The sequence below is a fragment of the Diospyros lotus genome, chromosome 12 (assembly GCF_014633365.1).
Source record: "Diospyros lotus cultivar Yz01 chromosome 12, ASM1463336v1, whole genome shotgun sequence".
Classification (NCBI taxonomy): domain Eukaryota; kingdom Viridiplantae; phylum Streptophyta; class Magnoliopsida; order Ericales; family Ebenaceae; genus Diospyros; species Diospyros lotus.
In genome coordinates, this window is record NC_068349.1 from 876,159 (window position 1) to 902,117 (window position 25,959).

The window sequence follows — 25,959 nt, forward strand, 5'->3', positions numbered from 1 at the left end:
TTCAATAACATCAAACCCAAAAACAAAAATGGGTTCAGATATTTGTCTTTTTATGATTCAATAATAATTTTTTTTCTTATATTTTTATTTTTGTATGTATAATTATTTTATTTTTTATTATTTTAATTACGTAATTGAATCTAATTTTTTAGTAATTTAACTCTTATACTTTGATATTTTTTTACATGATAACTCAAACTTTTCGTTATTTTAATTATATTTATAAATTTATATATTTTTTAATTAATTTAACCTCTGTACTTTTATTTTTTTGTGTGACAATTTATTTTTTTTTGTTATTTTGGTTATACTAATAAATTTGTAATTTTTAATTAATTTAACATTTGTACTTTTATGTGAAAAAAAAGTTAAGCTGATATGACAAAATACTTGTTATATTTTGTTTACGTCAAAATATAAATATTAAATTGACTTAAAAATGTAAATATATACAATGTAATCAAAATAATAAAAAATTTAAATTATCACATAAAAAATTTGTTAAAACACAATAGTTAAATTAATTAAAAAATATAGATCTAAAAGTATAATTAAAATAATAAAAAATTTAAATGATCATAAAAAAAATAAAAATATCTAAACAAAAATATTAATTTGGCATACCTAACGTGTAGCTTTATTTACATGATAAAGTATGATATGATTAATGATATTTATATGATAAAGTATGATATGATTAAGGATATAGTAAGCTTTTAAAATATCCTCAATACTATTATTTAAGTAAATAAGGTATTTTAACTATGGTATAATATTTTAACCTTGGGTAAAATTATATAAATACCTTTTTTTAGAGTTCTTTAGAAACAACACGGTTCTTGTGATATTTAAATCTAAAATAAGATAAATAGGTATCTAAAAATATATTAAATTTGGGTGAAAGAGTTGATCCAAATGACTAGATCTACATTTAATTTAGGCCTTGATTTCCATCATTTTTTGTCAATATCGATTCATGGGTCGAAACCTATCTAATCCTTCACGTGTCATCATCCACTCGCTCAATATTACATTTATATAAATAAAAAATTTAAGAGATAGACATGTCAATTATTATATATTATTATTTTGTTTCACTTATGTTAACATGATTTATTTGATAGTCAGAGCATATATATTCAACTCCACTTTTGGAGATTATATATAAATATTAAATGACTTCATAAAAAAAAAAAAAATCACTTGATTTTAGACAAATATTGTGATGATTGACTCTAATCATTATCACTATATTAATAAAGTAAAAATTTAAAATATTTGCTATATATTTTATTTAAAAAATAAAAAAAATTATACTAATAAGTTTTAAACTCAAGGCCATTATTTAAATTTTATCTAAAATATATAAAAACTAAATTGTATCAGTCAATTAATATTTAATAAATTTGTATTTAAAATAATTTATTTTTTAATTGGGAGGGGACTTTCATAGTTTTATTTTTAAACGTCAAAATGCGGTAAAATTTGAAATTCAAACCGGGTGGTGCTTTCGTAATTTGGTCGAAGAGGGAGGGCTAATACGAGCAAAACGGAGGCTACCGGCAGTACCTTCTCATTTAAGAAAAATAAAGAAATAAAAGAAGCAAATTTCATCTGTCTTTTTCATCCGTCTTTTCTCTATCTAAACTCCTTTCACTTTCACTCTGTCTCTGTCTCTGTCTCTCTCTCTCTCCCTCTCCGAATCCGTGCTCTCCTGCTAATTCAAAGCCCATCGGTTCATCGTTTCCTCGTCTTCACGCTTTCTCTCCTACGCTCTCCCTCTGCTCTCTCTCTCTCTCTCTCTCTCTCTGCTTGATCCTTCCGTCTCTGTGTCCGGAAAAAGGTTTGTTAGGGTTTGTGCGTGAGAGAAATGGGGCAACAGTCGTTGATCTACAGCTTCGTGGCCAGAGGAACGGTGCTGCTTGCCGAGTACACCGAATTCAGCGGGAATTTCACGAGCATCGCTTTCCAGTGCCTTCAGAAACTGCCTACCACAAACAATAAGTTCACCTACAACTGCGATGGCCACACCTTCAACTACCTTGTAGAAGACGGCTTTAGTTAGTTCTTAATCCTCTAATTCCTTAATCGTTAGCCTCTGATCTATTTGTCATTTATCTTTTTTGATTTGATCTGATCGTAGTTTTACTTCAGTCTCTTGATTGCATGATCTGACGATTGAGTTCGTAAAAAGGCACTCTGTTGTTTACTGTTTAACGCTTCTGCTTTACTTTTTGCTGATGCAATTTTATGCTTCTTAGAAGTAATTATACAAGGTCGCTAGCTTACTGAGAAACACTTGGGACAATTATGGAATGGAGTATCGGAATCTCGTTCCGAATCACGAAGAGAAGAAACATCGTCATACTGAAACAGTAATGAAAGTTTACTGTCATCTTCTTGTTTTTATTTTTTTTTTCCAGTTCACGTTAAACAGATTTAAAAACATGCTTCGAGATCAGTTCCATTTTCACTTTCTATTACTTGCGTCGACGCCCGTGGTTCTTTATCTATTGCCTTTCTTCTTATGGGGAACATTTTGAGACGTAATTGATTAATCTAAGTACGTGCTTAAAGCATTTTCTCTTCTGTTTTGAATTATTTGTACAAACCATATTTTTAGTTGGTGTTGCGGGTCTTTAATTTCTCAAGCTCTTGGGGTCTTACACTGGTTATAAATGTTTTTTTAAGTATAATAAATATTATGCTACATCGCTTTGCACTGGTTATAAATGTTTTTTTAAACATAATAAATCGTATGCTACATTGCCTTCCTCACACATATTCTGAGACTGGGACAGAGTCCTGTAGAGGGAGTAATGTGAAACTAGTTAAAAGGCAGTACCAAATCCAGAGCATTACATTTTTGTTTTGTGGGAATTAGTTGTTACTGGTTCTTGAACTCTTCTTTGGCAGGTGTTGTTGGGGCTATTAAGTGTTGATGTTATGATACTAGTTCAGGGTGATTCTTGCTGCATCCTTTTAATTGTTATACTAACATTAATGCAGGATAATGCTTGATTCCTTCGCCTATTACCCGCCAAGGATCTGCAAATGCGTTGATTATTAAACAAGAAATGTGCTGATATTGAGAATTAATAAAGATGCAAATATACCCTTGTACAGAATTTACCTTTTCAAGCAGTTTTATATTCTGAACTAGATGTGGTTGGTTCAGCTTGCCCCCTGTTTTAAGATTTCTACGCGTACTTTTGTTATCAAATTGTGGGTTCTGTCCATTCTCTCCTGAGTAATATAATTTATTAATCTGTACCACATTTCTAGGCTTGATTTATGATGGGTGACTGTAAAAGGTTTGGGTATTCAATGAGTGTCTGTCTCTTAGAGTAAAAGAGCAGTTGACTCGCATCCTAGGCTCTGATAATTCATGGCTGTGAAGTTGTTAGGTTTTGTAATAAATTCCAGATAGTTTCATGGGCTTTCTTGTGAGCATACAGTGGCTTCCAAGTGAGGGGAACAGCGCCTCAGGCTCAGATTGTCTGCTGAAGGTTTTGGTATAAGCAATCTTAGATGCACAATTGATTCAATGGACGTTATTCTATCCCTATGTTTAATTTATGAGCTATGCTTGATACAAAAAATTTGAAAGCATGAGTGTGACTATTGTTAAAAGCTACTTGTTTTAACACTATCAGTGATTATTAGCCCAGGGTGATTGGGTGTTCTCCAGTTTGTAAGGTCTCTTATTGTAGTGTTACATGAGTTTTTCAAGGTGGTATATTAACTGTATCCAACTTATGTTTATAAGGCTGATGCAACTTTTTATAGCGAGCTTGCTTCATTAAGTTTTTTTTCCCTACTGTTCATTCCATTGCTGCTCCTTGTTTATCACTATTTGTGGACTATGCACGCAACACGTTTTGTTTTTATAAACATATATTATTGCCATTTCTAATGTTAGAACATAAAGGGTGTTGTGATGCCATTAGTGTACAATGGAAGTGATTTTTAGGATTCCACATGTCAATCTCTTTGACCATGGTTTAGATCCTGAGCAGTTCTGTTAATAGATTTTTTTCAGGGTGGATGCTAGATTTGGATGTGCTAGAGATCCACTTTGAACATATTAAGTGACACTTGCTGAATTCATTTTTCACTTTGAATGTTTTAATATGGAATTATATGTCTGAATATTAAGTTTGCATATGCACTTCTGGGGGTTGTATGCGGGTATTTCTAGTGCTATTTACCCATTGATTGGCTGGGTTGTTTTGCTAGTTTCATGAATTAAAATGATTTGTCATATGTTCTGAAACAATAGAAAGAAGTAAATAGTTCCATGGCAACATAGGCGAAAATTTTGCAACATGTTTGGTTGAACAATTAAGTCAGGAATTTGGTTAATAAGAATTTGTTTCTTTTTATTCTTGGTGTTGACTACTTTATTTTCCTCCTGTTTTGCACTTTGCTTTCTCTTTTCTTTTATTTGTGCTGCTCTATATTTATTATTTTCCTTCTCCAGTCCCTCTAGATATGCAGCTAATTTCATTTATTATAATGTTGCAGCTTACTGTGTTGTGGCGGTGGAATCTGCTGGAAGACAGATTCCCATGGCATTTCTCGAGCGAGTTAAGGAGGATTTTGCTAAGAGATATGCTGGGGGAAAAGCTGCAACAGCTGCTGCAAACAGTTTAAACAAGGAGTTTGGGTAGTTGCCATCCATAGGCCCATGATTTTATCCTGGTAAAACTAGTGCACCTTGTCTCTTATTGACATTTTGTATGCTGATGTACAGGCCCAAACTTAAGGAACAGATGCAGTACTGTGTGGATCATCCAGAGGAGATAAGCAAGCTTGCAAAAGTTAAGGCTCAGGTGTCTGAAGTCAAAGGAGTAATGATGGAAAATATTGAGAAAGTAAGAGAAGTTTCTATTAATCTCCAAAATGCTACAGCCAGTTAATTTTCTTCCTTGCTATTGTCATGTGAAGGTGGTGTTAGACGCACTGGATCGCCAGTGGTCTGAAATTTGAAAAATTTAACATGGTTGTGATGGAAGGAAATTTTTCATTTTGCAGGTTCTGGATCGAGGAGAGAAGATTGAGCTCTTAGTGGATAAAACTGAGAACCTTCGCTCTCAGGTTTGTGAATATGCCAATACATGTTCTTAACCTTAAAATTTGGTGAGCTCGAGCTTACAAGTTTAGAACCTGGAATCTGATGCGATGCTGTCTAGTGCTTACCAGGAGAATAAATAAAATGAATCTGTATTTTGGCAATACTGTTAGGCCAATATACTGAATCAAAGTGAGAGTTCTCCAAGTTGAATGCTCAAAATCATTAGGATAGGCGCCTGTGCCGGGATTTGTAGGTGAGATTTTTCTATATATATATATATATATCATAACTTATGGCTGGTGGTAAAGATCGTTCATAAGATAATACTAGGTATGGGGTATTTTGGCTACTCTGGGCTGGTTCCTGGTAGGATTAATTGGAGTTCTTAGATTTGACTTGCTACAAAAATTTACACCCCCCCGGCCCCGGCGTGATCCTATTGCTTTTGAAAGCTCATTTCTTTACATTCCTGATTCCTCGTCATTATCTGAATGATTTGATGCAAATATTAAATGGCATCATGTTACAGGCACAAGATTTCAGGACCCAGGGTACTAAAATGAGGAGGAAGATGTGGTTACAGAATATGAAGATAAAGCTCATAGTTCTTGGTATTCTGATTGCGTTAATTCTAATCATAGTTTTATCTGTTTGCGGTGGCTTTAAATGTCATTAGTCTCTGGTGCCGCGCATAATGGGCTTCTGGCTTAGGATGATCTACCAGTCTAGTTTTCCTTTGTTGTTTGTTTTACCTATAATTTTTGGAGACTGAGGCTTCGGCTTATACTACAGTTGTGTATTAGAAGACTGATTGTATAGATTGTGCTCTTGGATTCTTCGGGTACTAGTAGGGGGTCTTTTGATGTGTGGAAGTTGCTCTTTCCTTGCAACTTTTCCCTCTGTTTTTGTGTTTATCCGTGAAAAAGGTTTTTGCTATTCTCTCACCATCGTGCATGGCAAAAAAAATGGGGATAGTTGGTTTCTTTTTGGGAGTGTCATCGCTGTCAAAGTAAGACATTGATGAAAGTGTATACCGGATTTGCTTTAATGTTCAATGCTGTACTATTCCTCAATCTTAACTTTGTTCTAACTTGCGGGCTAAACTAGTTGGGTTCAGGAGCGGCTTGGCTGATCTCTTGAGACAGTATTTGATGATCTTTAGATGCTTTAGGCTTGGATTGTTTTGAATTGTTTGCAAGGGCTGCGAACGAAGTGATCTTCGTGGAACTCTTAAGAGTGCAAGTGAAACAAACCATCAAACGACGAATATTTTTCTTTCTAACATGAAACTTGGTAACCGTGTGGCAGAAAAGTACTTTAACGTGGGCTTGTCCGAACCTTTTAAGGTTTCTCAAGCTGTGACATAGATGTGGAGACTTACCATAGCCTTGTACCCTCCTCGCTTATCCACAGAAAATCAGAACATCAAGCACAGCTTCCAGCCAAAAACGACATGATTAGACTGTAAGAACTAGACCATAATCATCCAATCTTTCCTTCCTTTGACGAAAAAAAGAAGCTTTGTCTCCGTTTACTAAATTTGACAATGTTTACAAGTACATTTGCCATGAAAGGAGCATCAAAGAAGCATATAAAATGTCGGCTACAAGAATGATACAACCTGTGGATGGTGTGAAATGCAGTTTGAACAAGCGCATGACCTCAGACATTGATTTCCATGTTGTCAATTAGCCTCACCTTACCAAACCAGGCAGCCACACAAAACACAACGCCCCCTTTAATCTCTTCCATTGGCTCTAAATTTTCTTGGTCTACAATCTGTTGGTAAGGAAGGGGTATTAAGACGCATACAATGTACAGAAAATTCCTTGATAGGTTCAAGCATAAGCAACTATGACCAGATCAGCACTACAATTTTTGTACTTAGATGGTGCTAGTAGAACTCCACAGCAAATGGAATACATGATAAAATTAATTGAAAATACTTATTCGTTATACTTTCTGATCAGAAGAAGCTTTTACACCCTTCAAATATGGTAGGCATTTGGCAGTCCCCAAAGGCAGAGTAGATTAGGTGCCTATTGTCAAGTTATGTACCCCTAGAGGTAACATCTTTCCATTAGTTTAAATCCTCTTTTGTTCTGTTTTCTTGTTACAGAACTTTTGGCCATAATGTTAAACCTATTGGATCAGATTAACACACAAGCATGATGGCAAGACTTTTAAGGATTGGAACTACTTACAGATTCTTCTAATCCAAATGACTGGACGGTTGGTGAAATGAAGTGCTTATGCATGGCATGTTCTTCTGGCCATGGCCCATACATTATACATATAACCCATCCATGGGATAGCAGACTCGTGACACTCTGCTTGATTAAAACAGTGGCTTTGGAACAGTCTGGGTTCAACGTTTCAGATCAAGGAAGCAGGCTTTAAGTAAAGAACGGTAAATGTGTATGCATTTGATTATCCCTCTACTCACAATAGCACAAGTCTTATGCACTGAGTTTCCTTTTTACACCTTGAAGCAGGGTGCATTTACCCCAAGCTTATTGGGCTTGGCTTAAGCATGACACCCCGCCTCCTAACTTTAATCTCATTAGGTGGGGTTGGCTATATGGATTCTAATTCACCACTCACCTTTATTTATGACTATCTTTTGCAAATATGATAATTTCTAATATAACAGTGTCCTAAGTGTATGCAGCCTTGCTAATGCTTTGCAAATATGATAATTACCAATGAAGTAACTAATTGACCACCTGTTAGTTTGGCTATTCAAGTGCTTTACACTGTAAATCATGTTGATATTGGCAATTGAGAAGTCTTGTGTGCTAGAATCATATATACACAACAATTATATACCAGCAAGCTGCAAATCAGGTGAAGCTACGGATAAAAGGAAAACAGATGCTTCAGACTCACCTCAGCATAATCAATTCTTCCTCCAGCTTCCTGAATTGCTTGGATGACTGAACTCTTCAATTCTCTACAACTGGTTTGACCCTTTTCTGCAGCATACTTAGCTTTAAAAAGTGATTGATTTATTGATAAGGCCTGTGGGATAGTGCCAAGAACATAGGACTGGGTAAGTTCTTCTGGAAGAACTACAAATCATAGCAAAGGACAAAATAAGCTTAAATTTATGGATGTCTGAACAAACTACTTCATAAAGCAGATGCAAGAACACGTCTGTCTATAAACAACCAAGCGTTGAACATTGAAATCAACAGCTTCACATCCTCACGGAAAATGAATGATAGCAAAGGGAACAAATCATAGCAAAGTTTTGACACATCTTCTTGCTTTTATGGGCATGACAATAATTTTGGCTTTTTGTTAAGTACTGCCCAAACCTTTGCTCTGTCTTCAGGTGAGAGGTGCACATTGCGGGAGCTCAATGCAAGGCCATCATCATCTCTAACTATCTCAGAACCGATTACTTTTATGGAAAAATCAAGATCCCTGACCTGAAAAAGAATAAATTAGATTTCCATTCAGTGAACATTGCCCTGTATTGTAATTGAACATTGCCATTTGGACCAAGGAAACCAACATTCCACCTCATACAACTTGGAAAAAAATGAAAATACTAAAGAGATGCATCTTATTGATTGGCTGGAGCCATTCAATTGGAGTCAAACAAGAGATATGTAGTGCATATACCTTTCAGGCTTCTTGGTTGAGATCCTTTACCTTAAAAATAATTGACACTAGGAGAATCAACAATCAATTGGCAAGTTTCAACAATTAAACAGGTCATCTGTTTCTCATATTACCAGTCAAATTTACAAAACTCGGGGCATATAGAAGGATGATCTTTTTTTTTTCCCTTAATACTTATTAGATCCTTTTTATCATTTAGGAGAAAATAAGGAAATGCCTTCCTACCCTTGCTACCATTCGTGCCCAAGCTGATGCTAGTTGACCCTTTATGGGTCAGTTTAACCATTAAGAAAAAACAAAAGAAGAAAATGCCTCCCTATGTGAATCATGCTTGAATGAATTAGGTACATCATGACAATAAACAACCAGCTTCAGCTGTTCCACAGAGTGAAATGAATCAGATCAAGAATTATTCCACCAAGATCCAAACACTGAAATCTTATATTCTATTCCTATAATGCTCCTCTATATCCATGAGCTTATGCTCATCAACTATGCAATTAACTGAAAAGGAAGAGAAGAAGAGAAGTAAGTAGAAGAATGACTTCACTTCCTCCCAGAGGCAGCCAAATCCAAGAAACTGACAAATCAGTACTTTCTAAGGGGGGAAAAGAGAGAAGAAAACAAACCATTCGCCTTATAATTCGCCACTGCTGGTAATCCTTCTTCCCAAACATGGCAACATCGGGCTCCACAATATTGAATAACTTGGCAACAACAGTGGCAACCCCTCTGAAAAAGACAGGCCTGCTGTTTCCACACATTCCTTTTTCCAACCTCACAACCCTCACCCATGTCTCATGCCCCAGTCCCCTCTCCTCCAGGCAAGACACTAGCCCCCCTCCCTCTTTCTCTCTCTTCACTTCCCTTTCTCTCTCACCACTACTGTTTCCATAGTCATACAAATTGTGAGGATTGAAGACAACGTCAACCCCACCAGGAACCGACTTAAGCTTGTTGATGTCCCCATGGATATCAGATGGGTATGTGGAGAGGTCTTCAGAGGGAGAAAACTGACCTGGGTTTACATAGATGGAGACCACGGTGAGGTGGGTGTGCTTGTGTACTTCTCTGAGGAGCGAGAGGTGACCCTCGTGTAGATAACCCATGGTGGGGACTAACCCTATGGTCTTGCCCTGGGCTCTCATGTACCTTGACCATTGCCTCATCTCGTCCTTGTCTCTGATTATCACTGGATCTCTAACTTCCATTTGGAGACTCGGCGATTTGTGTTCCTGTACTCCTCCTTCCCGATCAATTCTTTGCGGATGATTTTCTTCGACCATGTGATGCGCAATCCTGTGCGCGGACAGTTACGCCTTCGATATCTGTGATCCAAAATGAGAAGGATAGCCTCTGTCAGTGCATTTTTCTCGATAAAGAAACCAACATTGCGCTTTCTGAGAAACGCGGAGGCGGCGCAGTTGGTGACACGATGGAATGTATTACAAATTCAGAAGATCCAAAAAGGGAGGGCCCGGTCTTACCTCATAGTCCTGCAATTGAAAGTTGAAATCCGCACTTAAACCTATATTTTTGTGCACGTAGTTTCACGATTTTTTTTTTGTAGTATATTTATTTAAAATTTTTATTATTTTAATTATACATATATATTTATATTTTTAAATTAATTTAATATTAACTATTTTTATATGTGACAACTTAATATCGGTACATATCTTCTATACCTACTTTTTAAAATTAATTTAATTCTTGCTTTTTACATTTTTTTTAAACCCTTGATCATATATTTTTTTACATGTCAAAGTATATTGATTAAATTGATTCAAAAATATAGATATATAGGTATAAATGAAATAATGAAAAATTTGACTTATCATATGAAAAAAACATGAAATACATGAGTTAATTTCACTCGAAAATATAATACATGAATATAATTAAAATAATAATTTTTTTTAATGATCATACAAAATAAATATAAAAATATAATAATAAAAATATGAGTTTGATCTGCATTTAAACAATTCAAGTCCTACTTAGGGCTCATAATTTGTTCACCTAACCTACTGTAAGGATCCTTATAACAAAAATATAAGGATTGCGCACGGAAGGATTTGCCAAAGAATGAAATCCTATACTTTTTTATTGTAGCAAGAACTAGTTTGAGATATATTTAGAAATTAGGTTGGGCGAAACGAAAATGAGAAACAAATACAAAACGAAACGAAATGAAAATAAAAAAAATGATATTTTAAAAAAATATAAATACAAAAAAATGCCTAAATAAAAAAGAATATAAGAGTTTTTTGTGTAAATAGTCCCAAAATGCTTTTAAAATTACATTAATAACCCAAAAGTGTTTTTTGTTTTAAAATATTTTTAGAGTTTAAAAAACAAGAAATATTTTTGAAATGCCAAGACGGAGCCATTCCCGTGCATCACAGCTTTATACAGCCAAGTTAAAGAAAGATGAAATTCAAGAGTCCTCGTAAATAAGCAAATCCATTTCTATTCTTACAAAGGAAGGAAAACAAGAGCTATTTTCCAGAAAGATATTTACATCTGCCTATGTCTTATATATTATTATTATTATGTCACTAAAATTAATTCCCTAAAGCCTAATCACAAGGGAATTACAAAATTAACAGGCCAGCTGATGTCTAAATGGAGAGATCTCTTCAAAGATTGGGAGCCTTTTTGATCGCAGGGGAGCCCATTCTTGCAACAGCTTATTAAGTCCATCAATGAAATCATCCTCCATGTCGAGGCCCACCAGGCCTGATGGCACGGGTTCTTGGGCTTCCAAGTCAGCCCATATTTCTTCGGCCCGATTCCGGGCCTTGGAATCGTGTGAGCCTGGTAGCTTACCTGACAACACCGGCTCGAGGACCGAGCGGGCCTCCTGGATTCGGGCCTGCTTCATCAGGCACAGGGACAAGTTGCAGGCCTTGTTCGAGTCCGGGTCGATCATTTGGGCCTTCTTGTACACCACCTCGGCCGCCATGTAATTTGCTTTCTGTATGTAGGCCCAGCCCAAATTCCCCTACCAAAAACAATTGATTTGTTCGGTCACATGCAAAGCAATGCATTAAAAAGGAAATAATTCTTATATATTTACATGATATATATAAATTTATAATAATTCTATTAAAAATTAATGGACCATGGTAAATGTACTGACAAGATGACAAATCCGATGATCAAACAGAATTTCATCCGATGATAAAGTCTGATTGAAATTCATAGATCAGACTTCATCATCGATTATCAAGGCATTACAAACAGGAGAAGTGCAGATTTCATGAAACTTGACTGAGCATCATCCAGAGGTGGTAGCGACAAATTAGGTGAGGGCATTTTTATCATTTAATACTTTCGGTCATTCTCTCGGTAACCTAGTTGTTTGTACAAATAACATTTTTGAAAACTAATAATGGTTTATTGTATGGAGTAGATTTATTATTAAATTTATGTACAACTATCATGAATTTGTGCAGAACTATTATTACTTAGACTATACAATTAAAGCATCTATATTCTTCTAAATAGTCTACTTGAGAGAGAACTCGGGAGCTCACATCACATTTCTGACTCAGCATAATGATAGGTCCCGGTTCATGAGACTTACCAAAGAAGGTCTAAGAGGCAGAGGTGGGATGGTAAATTGGCTGGTTGGCATAACAGTCAGCCATGTGCGTTAGGGATAAAGTGGGGGAAATTGGTGGGTTGTGTAACAACCCAGCAAGTGTGCGTAATAGAATGCGGTTGAGGGAGGAAAGGGATATATGTAGAGGGTGGAGATATTGAGAGGGAGAGAAGATTTTGGTATTGAGTTCTTGGGAGAGTTAAGGGCCTCTCGAATTGCCCAATTTTCTTGTCATTTTGTTAATTTCCAGCTTGTAGTTCTTCTGATTATCAGTATCCTATCAATTGGTATCAGAGCATAATCGATCCTAATGGTGAACTTGACGGACCGAATAGGAAAATTGGAAGGAAGGATGGAAGGCATGCAATAGGAACTTGATGCTATGAGGAGTGTGGTTTAATCGGTAGGGAAGAAGGCAGCAAGCTTGCTGGAACGGTTCGCTTGGATGAGAACGAGGTGGGAAGAGCAGGAACGGGAGAGGAAAAACGAGGAGAGATAGGAAGACTAGGAGAACGAGAGGAAGGCGAAACAGATTGTCGAGCACTTACCGATGGGGTCGTCCCTCACTGAGAAAGCCATGCCGGAGCTGGGAAATCGGCACAAGGAAGCTGGCGGTGAGTACGACGTCTATGGGAGGTCGGAAGGAAGGGGCCGACACCTGGAGATGCCGGTGATTGAAGAAGACGACTCGGACGGTTGGGTGTTTCGGGCAGAGCGATACTTCTCCGTGATTCAGTTGTCGGATGCAGAGAAGTTAGACTCTGCTGCTTTCGGCTTCGAATGAGCTACTCTTGCTGGGTTCCAGTGGGGGCAGCAAAGGCGGCGGTTGAGGAGTTGGGGGGAGCTTAAGGCGACAGGTGAGGAGTTGGGAGTTGCGGTGAATGGGTTGGCGGTCGAGGAGAAGATGGACACAGCAGCATTGTGTTTGAAGGGTGCTGCACTTTCATGTGTCCAGTGCGAGCAACGGAGACGAAGGGTGAGAAACTGGGAAGAGTTGGAGGGGTTGCTGAGGAATCGCTTAAGGTCCATGCAAGAAGGCATGGGGAAGAAGTCAGACGAGCTACATATTGAAGGGGGGTTGGCGGTTGAGCATAACAGGGTGTCGCGAGGTAGAGTGGCTGCCGACGACGATGGTGTTGGGGAGTTCCACGGCGAGGCAGAAGGGCAGCCGACGATCGGTTCATTTAAAAGGCCACGGACGGCCGATTCGATGACAACTAAGGAGAGCATCTTGCTGAGGAAGAGGGCGCCATCAACAGTCTGTTAGATATAAGCCCTTAAGACCAGTTCTAGTGACACAATAGGGCTTGATCTTGTAATTCTTTAAACCTTATTTAATGGCAAGTTTTATGTTTAATTGAAATTGCAATATGATTTAAATTGAACATACAAATATCCTTTAGTATAATAAGGAGTGGATACCATTCTTAATTGTTAAGAATAATCGAGACGGATAATCCACAATACGTTATACTATAAATATGTTCCTGGCCATAGGGTTCCTAACTTGGATAATTAGTAACTCGCAAAGGCTGGCACATCGTCTTTCTCCTTGTTCGGTATAAGATACCGAAAGACAAGATTGGTGGGTCTCGTACCACTCTGTATAAGATACAGAAGGAAGACGAGTGGGTGCTCGTTATAGGAACGAGTTCACTGAACGAGACTATTAATATTGAATCACATGGGTTTTATCTCACGGGTAAATGATTTAATATTAACTACGGATTTGCATTAGTCCTTAGACCTGAGATGACATGGATATCTGTGTATTAGTGGATTAGGATATCAGCGATATTATATGGTTGTCCTAATCAGGGATAGCCGTACGTATCTATGTGCCTAGTTCAGTGACACACGAGGTATGTGTGCATCAGACATGGAATCTATCACCTCGAGATATACGAGGAGGATGTCCTATGCGATCCAATAGTCACTTGACGATAAATCCTTGGCCGAGGTAATATGACGACTAAATTTGGATTCCGTAGAGGGTGTGTCATATTAGTCAAGTGTGATTATTGAATTTGGTCATACGACGAGATCGAGAGATTTGACCTACTGACCGTGATCTCATATCTCGTCAGGATATAGTATGATAGAGGGACTGTATTGCAGGGCACCGTAGTGTAAAGTTCACATTCCCGCTTCACATTAAATTGGGTAATCATGACATATTGCTAGATGTCACTCATGTTTTACGAGAATTAATAATTGATTAATTCTCGTTGTCAATTTAATTGTGAACCCAGAAAGTCCCACCCAATAGAAGTCGTTTTAAAAGAAAAATGGGCAAATTTATTAATTATGGAATTACTAAATTATAAATGCAATTATTTAAGAAATAATAATAATTAAATAAGTAATATGATTATTTATTTAATTATTAATTTGGATTGGGCTTTTTGCTAGCACCTAAAGCTCGGCCCAATAGCATTTAGGGTTTTAGGGTTTCTTGTCTATAAATATAACATTAAACCCAAAATCCAACGAATCAATTAGTTGAATCAAAATGGAAATTTTAGATAAAATTTTCGAGTCCCTTTTTCTCTCAAGTCTATTGAAGTCTTGACGATTTCGGGTGGACCGACTCGGCATCTCACGCGTGGGAGATATCAGGCGGGTTATCGGCAACGAAATCAGATTTCGTTTCGAGGTAACTTTTCGTTTTATATCTTCGATTTAACCGTAAGATTTGAAAAACGTGATACCAATAAAATCAGATTTTATTTTCCGCTGCGTATGATCAGATCAATGTTTTCTAACACAGTCCAGGTTGTCTGGGAAGATGGTTTGACTCTTAGCCATGTTTCTCAGAAATTTTACAGGGGGTTGGTTGATAATGGAGGGCCTCCCATGTATTCTCACCATCATGAGCGGGAGGGTGTCTCGTCCAATCAGGTTATGATGGTGGAAGGGTAGCCTGTTTCTAGAAGTCAAGGGCTCAATTTGCATTCTGTTGAGGAGCCCAATGGGATTGACCCAAACATCTTAATTAATGATGGGAATTTGGGCGAACTTCATGATGAGGTTGAGAAGTGGCCAGCCATGAAACAATTGACAAAGTCAAGGGGCTGGGAAGTTGTATCAATAATCAAGGATGTAGTCATTGGAATGGGAATTGCTGAAAATCAAAAACTGTAAGGGCCCACTCCCGAATGTGCCTGCTAGCATAGGACATTCGAAAAGAGGTCATCACAAGGATGATATAGAACAATACCTCATAATAAACACACACATTTATCTATTTTCACGCAGCGGAATATCAATAACTTTCGTTACAAACCAATGTTGATACATCTAGGCTCTTAGGCCATACAAACCGAATATGAGGCTCTAATGTAAAACAACAATTTAAAATCTCGTCAATCTTCCTCACCAAAACGCAACTAGGATCTCCGAGTTGAGTGCCTCTGTACACCACTACCCTTGGGTTGTAGTCCCACTGGACTCGCCCTTAATGACTGCTTTACCTTTACCTGGAATGGCATAAGAAGATCAAGTGAGCCACAAGGTTCAGCAAGTTCTAGTACAAAGGAGCAGTATGAAGAAAGAGAAATCATGATGATACCGAGAGGAGTGTACAACGACTTCATATCAATATTCAATTATAGAAGTCGGAAATCATATCTCATAGAATTATAAATTTCAAATTTTTGTTCATGTATAATCATACAAGTGCATACATCATAAGTATAAGTCCCATAGGCTCATAAGCCACGATGCAAAATATGCGTTAATCATCATATCAGTAAATCAACACATAATGTATTGAGCACAACCTGCCGGGCTATGGCCACCTCGTCCCGCGTCAGGCGCTCCTAGGGTACCCTTTATTTCCGCGCAAAATAATAAGTGCGCTAAGAACATATATATATATGAGCATCATGTACATGTATGCATCATGTATGCATTTACCAGCAATGTAAAATTTAAATTCTCGTTCTCAATATACATTTAATACCATTGAAGAATGTTATGGCAAAAATTGTTATTTTTCCACCATACAATCGCTCTAATACATTAAGTAAATGTTTAATTAATATTAATAAAAATTTTCGGATGGGTACTGTAGCGGGGTACTATACGGATACGGTATGGTACTGTAGCAAGATACTGTATGTATACTGTACGAATACGGTATTATACTATAGCGAGATACTATATGGTATTGTATCGAAATACTGTATAGGTACTGTATGGTACTGTATCGAGATACTATATAGGTACTGTATTGAGATATTGTATAGGTACTGTATTGAGATACTGTATAGGTACTGTATCAAGATACTGTATGTATACTGTACGAATACGGTATTATACTATAGCGAGATACTATATAGTATTGTATCGAGATACTGTATAGGTACTGTATGGTACTGTATCGAGATACTGTATTGAGATACTGTATAGGTACTGTATCGAGATACTGTATAGGTACTGTATGGTACTATAGCATCCGAATTTTTCACACATTAACTTGATATTTTTCCACAATTTCATGGGACATTCGGGTATAGACATTAATTATCCAGACATCATTCACATATAAGATATACCAATAAATATACTACAATGAGCAATGAAGGTGAACAAACTCCCATCATAATGGAGGCGAAAAATGCCATTCACAGAATAATATTGGGGTGAATCAAACCCCTTTTGAGACATCAAATAGACTCACAATATTTAGGAATTTTTATACTATGTAGATAAAAAAAAAAAAAATTAATAGAAATGCTATGCATGGAAGGGGAGAAAAATAAAAGAAGAAGAAGAAGGGATACTTGCCTGAGGATGAATAAATCAAGATGAAGCACCCGCACAGAAGCTCCAATTGTCACAGAAAATTTAACAGAATAGAAGCAGTAGAGGAGAAAAAAGAATGCGTAGCAGATGAGGAAGAAGAAGAGGAAGGAGAAGAAGAAGAAGAATAGAAGAAGAAGAAGAAGAAGAAGAAGAAGAAGAAGTCGGGAGGGAGAAGAAGAAAAGGAAATAAAGATGAAGAAAAAGAAGGTGTAAAAGAAGAAGTGAAAGAAGAAAGTAGGAGTAAAGGAAAAAGAAGAAGTAAAAGGAGGAGTGAAAGAAGAAAGGAGAAGTAAAAGAGGGAGTGAAAAAAATAAAGAAGAAGTGAAAGAAAAGGTGAAAGAAGAAAAAGAAATGGGGGTTGGGAAATAATGATGCGTAGATGGTTTTTTTTTTTTTTTTTTTTTTTTTTGTATTGGGCTTAAGCCCAATAAATGGCCCATCTTCTATTTCCTTAAAGGCCCAAGCCCAACTCTTAGCCCACTTGCCTTAAATAAATTGAAGCCCAACTCATTATCCCATCCATTTAATTTAAACTCATACATACAAGCCCATAGATCTATTTCAACATTAATAATTAAATTTGCTCAACTTATATAAAATAACTAAAATAAGTTAATATATCATTCTAAAATTCTAAACCCAATAATGGGTCGTTACAGTTTCTCCCCCCCTTCAAAGAATTTGGTCCCCAAATTCCTGTCTGGTCACTCGAATAACTGGGGGAAAAGACACCTCATCTCCTCCTCGCGCTCCCAGGTAGCCTCATCTAAAGAGTGACGCTGCCACTGAATTTTAACAAATGGAATCGATCGATTTCGTAGCACTTTCTCTTTCCGCTCCAAAATACTAACAGGTTTCTCCTCGTATGTGACATCCTCCTTGACTTCTATAGTCTGATAGTCGATGATATGCTGGGGATCCGGCACGTACTTCCTTAACATGGACACATGGAAGACATTATGAACGCCAGCTAACTGTGGTGGCAAGGCCAACCTATAGGCCAAAGGGCCAACTCGTTCCAAGATTTCAAACGGTCCAATATAGCGAGGACTAAGCTTCCCCGACACCCCAAATCTGCGTACGCCCTTTATGGGCATCACTCTCAGCCATACGTGGTCCCCAGCTGAGAACTCCAAGTCTCGACGTCTTTTATCCGCATAGCTCTTTTGTCGGTCCTGTGCGACCTTCATTCTAGCCCTGATAATTCGAATCTTTTCTGATGTCTGCTCAACAATCTCTGGCCCCAATAATGCTCTGTCTCCAATCTCCTCCCAACAAATGGGTGATCTACACGGTCTGCCGTAAAGTGCCTCATAAGGCGGCATACCAATACTAGAGTGGTGACTGTTGTTGTAAGCGAATTCTACTAGTGGCAGATGATCATCCCAACTACCATGGAAATCCAACACACATGCCCTCAACATGTCCTCTAATGTCTGGATGGTCCTCTCTGACTGTCCATCTGTCTGAGGGTGGAACGCGGTACTAAACTTTAGCTTCGTCCCCAAAGCATCTTGCAACGCTCCCCAAAAGTGTGAAGTAAATCGAGGGTCCCGATCCGACACGATACTAGAGGGAACTCCATGTAATCTCACCACTTCCTCCACATATAACTTCGCAAGGTGGTTCAAACGGTAAGTCTTCTTAATCGGTAGGAAATGGGCTGATTTCGTCAAACGGTCTACTATCACCCAAATAGCATCGCACCCCTTCGCTGTTCTTGGTAGCCCTGACACGAAGTCCATGGATATGTTATCCCACTTCCACTCTGGAATGGGCAACGACCGTAGGAGACCTGCTGGTTTTTGATGTTCTGCCTTAACCTGCTGGCACACTGCACACTGGGATACATATCTTGCCACATCTCTCTTCAAACCATCCCACCAAAACTGCCTCCGTAGATTCTGATACATCTTCGTCGTGCCGGGGTGAATCGTATAGCGGGACTTATGAGCCTCTGCCAAAATCTCGTTCCTGATCTCCGCATCATCTGGTACACAAATCCGATCTTGGAATAGTAGCATCCCATCGCCCCTTTGGCTGAAACCCACTGGGGAAAACTTCCCCACATCTGCCAAGATCTGGGCCAACTTCACATCGTGTGATTGTTGCACCCTAATCTGTTCCATCACATCAGGTTGTACCCTTAGGTACGAACAATACCCCGTAGGTCTCTCTTCGGGTCCAGAGATAGATAACTCCCCCATCTGACTCAAAAGCATCCATTCCTGGGTCTTCATAGCCGCCATATAAGCCCCTCGGCGACTCAATGCGTCGGCCACCACGTTGGCCTTCCCCGGATGGTACAAGATCTCACAATCATAGTCCTTCAAAAGCTCCATCCACCTACGTTGCCTCATGTTCAACTCCTTCTGGGAGAAAAGGTACTTTAAACTTTTATGGTCAGTATAAATCTCCACCTTCTCTCCATAAAGGTAATGCCTCCAAATCTTGAGAGCAAACACTACTGCCGCTAACTCCAAGTCATGGGTAGGGTAGTTCACCTCATGTTTCTTCAATTGTCTCGAGGCATAGGCATTCACTCGTCTATCCTGCATCAATACACATCCGAGACCTGAGTGTGACGCATCACTGAAGATGGAAAATGTCTCTCCACTCCTAGGAATAGCCAATACTGGTGCTGAGGTTAGCCTCTTCTTCAACTCCTCAAAGCTACGCTCACAAGCCTCGTTCCATTCGTACTTGACTCCCTTCCGAGTCAACTTTGTCATAGGAGAGGAAAGCCTAGAGAAACCCTCAATGAATCTTCTGTAGTAACCTGCTAGCCCCAAAAAGCTCCTGATGCCGGTCACTGTAGTCGGTTGTGGCCACTCAATCACTGCCTTCACTTTTTCAGGGTCTACTGAAATACCCTCACCAGATACTACGTGTCCCAAGAAGTCAACCTGTCGCTGCCAAAAATCACACTTACTGAACTTGGCATACAACTGCCTCTCCCTCAGCCTCTGCAATGCCAGCCTAAGGTGGGTCTTATGGTCCTCCAAACTCGGCGAGTAGATGAGTATGTCATCAATGAACACTATAACAAAGCTATCCAAATACTCTCTAAACACCCTGTTCATCAAATCCATGAAGACTGCCGGGGCATTAGTCAACCCAAATGGCATGACCACAAACTCGTAATGGCCGTACCTAGTGCGAAAAGCAGTCTTCTTTACATCTTCTTCTCTGACCCTCACCTGATGGTATCCAGACCTCAAGTCAATCTTCGAAAAGACGGATGCTCCACGTAACTGGTCCAACAAGTCATCAACACGGGGGAGGGGATACTTGTTCTTCAACGTCACCTGATTCAATTGCCGGTAGTCAATGCATAATCTCATGGATCCATCCTTCTTCCTCACGAATAAAACTGGAGCACCCCAAGATGAGGCACTCGGGCGGATGAATCCCTTCTCAATCAATTCCTCCAACTGCACCTTTAGCTCTTTCAATTCATTTGGAGCCATCCTGTAAGGAGCCCTAGAAACTGGCTGCGTACCTGGTACTAAGTCAATAGAGAATTCAACCTCCCTCGATGGCGGCAATCCTGGCAACTCTTCAGGAAATACATCGGGAAATTCACAGACCACCGGAATATCTGGCAATTCCATCTTGTCCTCATTACCAGTCGTCACTAAAGCCAAATATGCTTCGCAACCATGTCGCATTAATTTCTCCGCCTTCATCACCGAAATCAAGGGTGTGGAGCTCATTGGTTTAATGCCTCTATACACAACAATTGGCTGATGAGGCAACTCAAAATGAATTACCTTGTGCCGACAATCAACCTTAGCATAGTGTTGGGATAGCCAGTCCATGCCCAAAATAAGATCAAAATCTTTTATGTCTAGCACCACCAAATTCCCCGGAAACTCCTTATCGTGCACCATGATTTTACAATCCCTATACACCTCACTACCCACCATTTTCGTATCTCCCGGAGTAGTCATAATCAAATAATATGGTAATAATGTACTGGAAATTGGAATATGACATACCACCCGAGGTGCAACAAAAGAGTGTGTGGATCCCGTATCAAATAAAACACAAACATCAATATCATATAAGGATAAGATACCTTGCACTGTGTCTTTCCCTTGCTCTGCTTCAGCTGTAGTCAAGGCGAACACTCGCCCTTGGATGTGGGGTCTATCAGCATCTGCGGTGCTCTGTCCTGATGGTAGTGCCAATGATGGTGCCATCCCCTGAAGTCTAGGCACTGACTGCCTCTGCCCAGATCTATCACTCTGATACCCCGGCCTTTGGCCCCCTCGCTGAGGTGGCACTGAGCAAACGTTGGCCTTATGGCCCTTGCGCCCGCATTTAAAACATGTCACCTCCTGGCTACCTGCTCTACCTGACCCTTGAGGGCAGTCCCTCTGTACGTGCCCCGCCTGACCACAAGTGTAACATGTCACCCCTCTGTCGTAGCGGCATGGGTCACGATGCCTCTTTCCACATGTCTTGCATGGGGGGATGTCTGGCGTGCCTCTCGAAGGCCCTGGTGCACCCTTCCTCTTCCTGTCATTGCCCTGGCCCTGGGCTGAGCCTGACCCCCTAGAAGCTGTCAGGGCTGCTCTCAGCTCGCTCCTCTCCCTCTCAATGATGTATGCCCGATGTACCAGTGTAGAATAGTCAGTGAACTGCGCACCTGCCAGCTGAAATCGAATCTCCACTCGTAACCCTCTCAAGAACTTGGTCGCTTTCTTCTCATCAGTGTCTACTAACTCAGGGGCAAAGCGTGCTAGGGAGGTGAACTCCTCCTCATACTGAGCCACTGACATGTTGCCCTGGGTCAACTCGATGAACTCGTATGTCTTCTGGCTACGAACCCAGGCGGGAAAATAATTGGCGTTGAAGAGCTCCCTAAATTCAGCCCAAGATGGCTCCCTGTTCCTGAATCGCAGTCTGGCCGTCTCCCACCACCTCTCAGCTGCTCCCCGAAATAGGTATGTGGCCAGCTGTACCTTCTGTGCATCAGTGCATCCTATGGTCCGCAGATGTTTCTCTATTGCCATCAGCCACTCTTCTGCAACCAGAACGTCGTTTCCCCCTCTGAATTCTGATGGCCTGAGTGCTATGAAGTTCCTCACCAACTGACTGCCAGCATTACCATCCATACCCTGAGGCTCGACCTCCTGCTGCACTGGGTTCGACGTCTGACCACTAACATTTTCTTGTAAGACTGGCTCATTCCCTGCTACCGGCGGCGCCTGTCCTGTCCTGCCCTGATGGGCCATGAATTCCTCGAAATGCCTCAACATGGAAGCCATCGTGCCCCTCAACTCAATAACCTCTTGGCGCAACTCTGCCACTGAATCTGTAGGAGTAGGCGATGCTGGGGGTGGTGTAGGGTTAGGTACAGGTGCAGGCTCCGGAATGGGATCATGACCTGGAGCAAGAATTGCCCGGTAGCCTCGGGCTCGTGTCGGCGGCCTTCCTCGACGTCCACTCATTTCCTGTACAACCAAAAGACCTTTTAGTACTCCATCTTAACTTAGTCTCACTAGACTACTAAACACACATCTACTCTACCCACCAATCCTAAGTGTACAGAGACTCTCCTCACTCCTATACCTAATCGCTCTGATACCAAAACTGTAAGGGCCCACTCCCGAATGTGCCTGCTAGCATAGGACATTCGAAAGGAGGTCATCACAAGGATGATATATAACAATACCTCATAATAAACACACACATTTATCTATTTTCACGCAGCGGAATATCAATAACTTTCGTTACAAACCAATGTTGATACATCTAGGCTCTTAGGCCATACAAACCGAATATGAGGCTCTAATGTAAAACAACAATTTAAAATCTCGTCAATCTTCCTCACCAAAACGCAACTAGGATCTCCGAGTTGAGTGCCTCTGTACACCACTACCCTTGGGTTGTAGTCCCACTGGACTCGCCCTTAATGACTGCTTTACCTTTACCTGGAATGGCATAAGAAGATCAAGTGAGCCACAAGGCTCAGCAAGTTCTAGTACAAAGGAGCAGTATGAAGAAAGAGAAATCATGATGATACCGAGAGGAGTGTACAACGACTTCATATCAATATTCAATTATAGAAGTCGGAAATCATATCTCATAGAATTATAAATTTCAAATTTTTGTTCATGTATAATCATACAAGTGCATACATCATAAGTATAAGTCCCATAGGCTCATAAGCCACGATGCAAAATATGCGTTAATCATCATATCAGTAAATCAACACATAATGTATTGAGCACAACCTGCCGGGCTATGTCCACCTCGTCCCGCGTCAGGCGCTCCTAGGGTACCCTTTATTTCCGCGCAAAATAATAAGTGCGCTAAGAACATATATATATATATGAGCATCATGTACATGTATGCATCATGTATGCATTTACCAGCAATGTAAAATTTAAATTCTCGTTCTCAATATACATTTAATACCATTGAAGAATGTTATGGCAAAAATTGTTATTTTTCCACCATACAATCGCTCTAATACATTAAGTAAATGTTTAATTAATATTAATAAAAATTTTCGGATGGGTACTGTAGCGGGGTACTATACGGATACGGTATGGTACTGTAGCAAGATACTGTATGTATACTGTACGAATACGGTATTATACTATAGCGAGATACTATATAGTATTGTATCGAAATACTGTATAGGTACTGTATGGTACTGTATCGAGATACTATATAGGTACTGTATTGAGATATTGTATAGGTACTGTATGGTACTGTATTGAGATACTGTATAGGTACTGTATCAAGATACTGTATGTATACTGTACGAATACGGTATTATACTATAGCGAGATACTATATAGTATTGTATCGAGATACTGTATAGGTACTGTATGGTACTGTATCGAGATACTGTATTGAGATACTGTATAGGTACTGTATCGAGATACTGTATAGGTACTGTATGGTACTATAGCATCCGAATTTTTCACACATTAACTTGATATTTTTCCACAATTTCATGGGACATTCGGGTATAGACATTAATTATCCAGACATCATTCACATATAAGATATACCAATAAATATACTACAATGAGCAATGAAGGTGAACAAACTCCCATCATAATGGAGGCGAAAAATGCCATTCACAGAATAATATTGGGGTGAATCAAACCCCTTTTGAGACATCAAATAGACTCACAATATTTAGGAATTTTTATACTATGTAGATAAAAAAAAAAAAAATTAATAGAAATGCTATGCATGGAAGGGGAGAAAAATAAAAGAAGAAGAAGAAGGGATACTTGCCTGAGGATGAATAAATCAAGATGAAGCACCCGCACAGAAGCTCCAATTGTCACAGAAAATTTAACAGAATAGAAGCAGTAGAGGAGAAAAAAGAATGCGTATCAGATGAGGAAGAAGAAGAGGAAGGAGAAGAAGAAGAAGAATAGAAGAAGAAGAAGAAGAAGAAGAAGAAGAAGAAGTCGGGAGGGAGAAGAAGAAAAGGAAATAAAGATGAAGAAAAAGAAGGTGTAAAAGAAGAAGTGAAAGAAGAAAGTAGGAGTAAAGGAAAAAGAAGAAGTAAAAGGAGGAGTGAAAGAAGAAAGGAGAAGTAAAAGAGGGAGTGAAAAAAATAAAGAAGAAGTGAAAGAAAAGGTGAAAGAAGAAAAAGAAATGGGGGTTGGGAAATAATGATGCGTAGATGGTTTTTTTTTTTTTTTTTTTTTTGTATTGGGCTTAAGCCCAATAAATGGCCCATCTTCTATTTCCTTAAAGGCCCAAGCCCAACTCTTAGCCCACTTGCCTTAAATAAATTGAAGCCCAACTCATTATCCCATCCATTTAATTTAAACTCATACATACAAGCCCATAGATCTATTTCAACATTAAGAATCAAATTTGCTCAACTTATATAAAATAACTAAAATAAGTTAATATATCATTCTAAAATTCTAAACCCAATAATGGGTCGTTACAAAAACCTACTACAAATGAGTGTTATGAAAAAAGAGCACAAAGTGAGCCTATTGTTAATCAAGAATCTAATGACCTTAATGTTGCCTGGAATGTGCCACTGCAAGCATGCATGCACAAAATTCCTCTTACTAAAACAGAATGAGGTCATATCTTCTCCAAAGTTAAAATGAGATGTGATTTGATGGCTGGGGTTACTAAGGTTGACCAGATTCTCAACCTAGAAGGGAAACTAATTGCTCGCGACAAGGTGGAGGAAAGGATTAGGGGCCGGCGTATAAGTGGTCTCTACCCCCATCATATGTGTTAGAGGTGCTCATGCAATGGAAGAGGCTACCCCCATTGGAAGTTACTTGGGAGCCTTATCTTTTGATCCAACAACACTTTTCATTTTTCCACCTTGAGGATAGGGTGGAAGTTGGGGGGAGGGGGGGGGGGGGGAGTAATGATAGGTCCTGATTCATGGGACTTACCAAAGAAGGTCTAAGAGGCAGGGGTGGGATGGTAAATTGGTTGGCTGACATAACAGTCAGCCATGTGCATTAGGGATAGAGTGGGGGAAATTGGTGGGTTGTGTAACAACCTAGCAAATGTGCGTAATAGAATGCGGTTGAAGAGGGAGAGAGGGATATATGTAGAGGGTGAAAATATTGAGAGAGAGAGAAGATTTTGTTTATTGAGTTCTTGAGAGAGTTAAGGGCCTCTCGAATTGCCCAATTTTCTTGTCATTTTGTTAATTTTTAGCTTGTAGTTCTTTTGATTATCAATATCCTATCACATGATTGACATGACCCTTCAAACATCAATCGCTATTAAGTGAGCCGCCCAACGATTGGTGTCAAGGAATGAATTCAATTAGACTGAGAATCTTTCGTCTTATGTCAAACGATCCATCTTG

At 39.1% G+C, this 25,959-nt stretch overlaps 3 protein-coding genes across 3 annotated transcripts; 1 reads left to right on the plus strand and 2 right to left on the minus strand.

Annotated features, from left to right (window-relative positions):
- Positions 1-1,642: 1,642 nt before the first annotated feature.
- LOC127786715 (vesicle-associated membrane protein 721) lies at positions 1,643-6,150 on the plus strand. The gene is made up of 5 exons (XM_052314328.1): positions 1,643-2,060; positions 4,528-4,669; positions 4,757-4,877; positions 5,038-5,100; positions 5,607-6,150. The coding sequence occupies exons 1-5, from the start codon at positions 1,871-1,873 to the stop codon at positions 5,751-5,753; spliced, it is 663 nt and encodes a 220-aa protein (XP_052170288.1). The 5' UTR covers positions 1,643-1,870; the 3' UTR covers positions 5,754-6,150.
- Positions 6,151-6,534: 384 nt separating this feature from the next.
- LOC127786714 (pantoate--beta-alanine ligase) lies at positions 6,535-10,401 on the minus strand. Its single transcript, XM_052314327.1, has 5 exons — positions 10,195-10,401; positions 9,337-10,035; positions 8,398-8,511; positions 7,967-8,098; positions 6,535-6,856 (listed from the first exon to the last, which is right to left on the minus strand). The coding sequence occupies exons 2-5, from the start codon at positions 9,991-9,993 to the stop codon at positions 6,740-6,742; spliced, it is 1,020 nt and encodes a 339-aa protein (XP_052170287.1). The 5' UTR covers positions 9,994-10,035; positions 10,195-10,401; the 3' UTR covers positions 6,535-6,739.
- Positions 10,402-11,312: 911 nt separating this feature from the next.
- On the minus strand, positions 11,313-11,675 carry LOC127786751 (protein SULFUR DEFICIENCY-INDUCED 1-like). Its single transcript, XM_052314395.1, has one exon. It carries the CDS (start codon positions 11,673-11,675, stop codon positions 11,313-11,315), a length of 363 nt encoding a protein of 120 aa, XP_052170355.1.
- Positions 11,676-25,959: the final 14,284 nt, after the last annotated feature.

Excerpts from the sequence above, each read along its gene's own strand:
- LOC127786715 (XM_052314328.1), top strand. The coding sequence starts at position 1,871 with ATGGGGCAACAGTCGTTGATCTACAGCTTCGTGGCCAGAGGAACGGTG. Across the intron at positions 4,670-4,756 it reads AGTTTAAACAAGGAGTTTGG|GCCCAAACTTAAGGAACAGA; the intron begins GTAGTTGCCATC and ends GCTGATGTACAG. Across the intron at positions 5,101-5,606 it reads CTGAGAACCTTCGCTCTCAG|GCACAAGATTTCAGGACCCA; the intron begins GTTTGTGAATAT and ends ATCATGTTACAG.
- LOC127786714 (XM_052314327.1), bottom strand. The coding sequence starts at position 9,993 with ATGGTCGAAGAAAATCATCCGCAAAGAATTGATCGGGAAGGAGGAGTA. Across the intron at positions 8,099-8,397 it reads CACCTGAAGACAGAGCAAAG|GCCTTATCAATAAATCAATC; the intron begins GTTTGGGCAGTA and ends ACTATCCCACAG. Across the intron at positions 6,857-7,966 it reads GAAGAATTGATTATGCTGAG|ATTGTAGACCAAGAAAATTT; the intron begins GTGAGTCTGAAG and ends CCTTACCAACAG.
- LOC127786751 (XM_052314395.1), bottom strand. The coding sequence starts at position 11,675 with ATGGCGGCCGAGGTGGTGTACAAGAAGGCCCAAATGATCGACCCGGAC.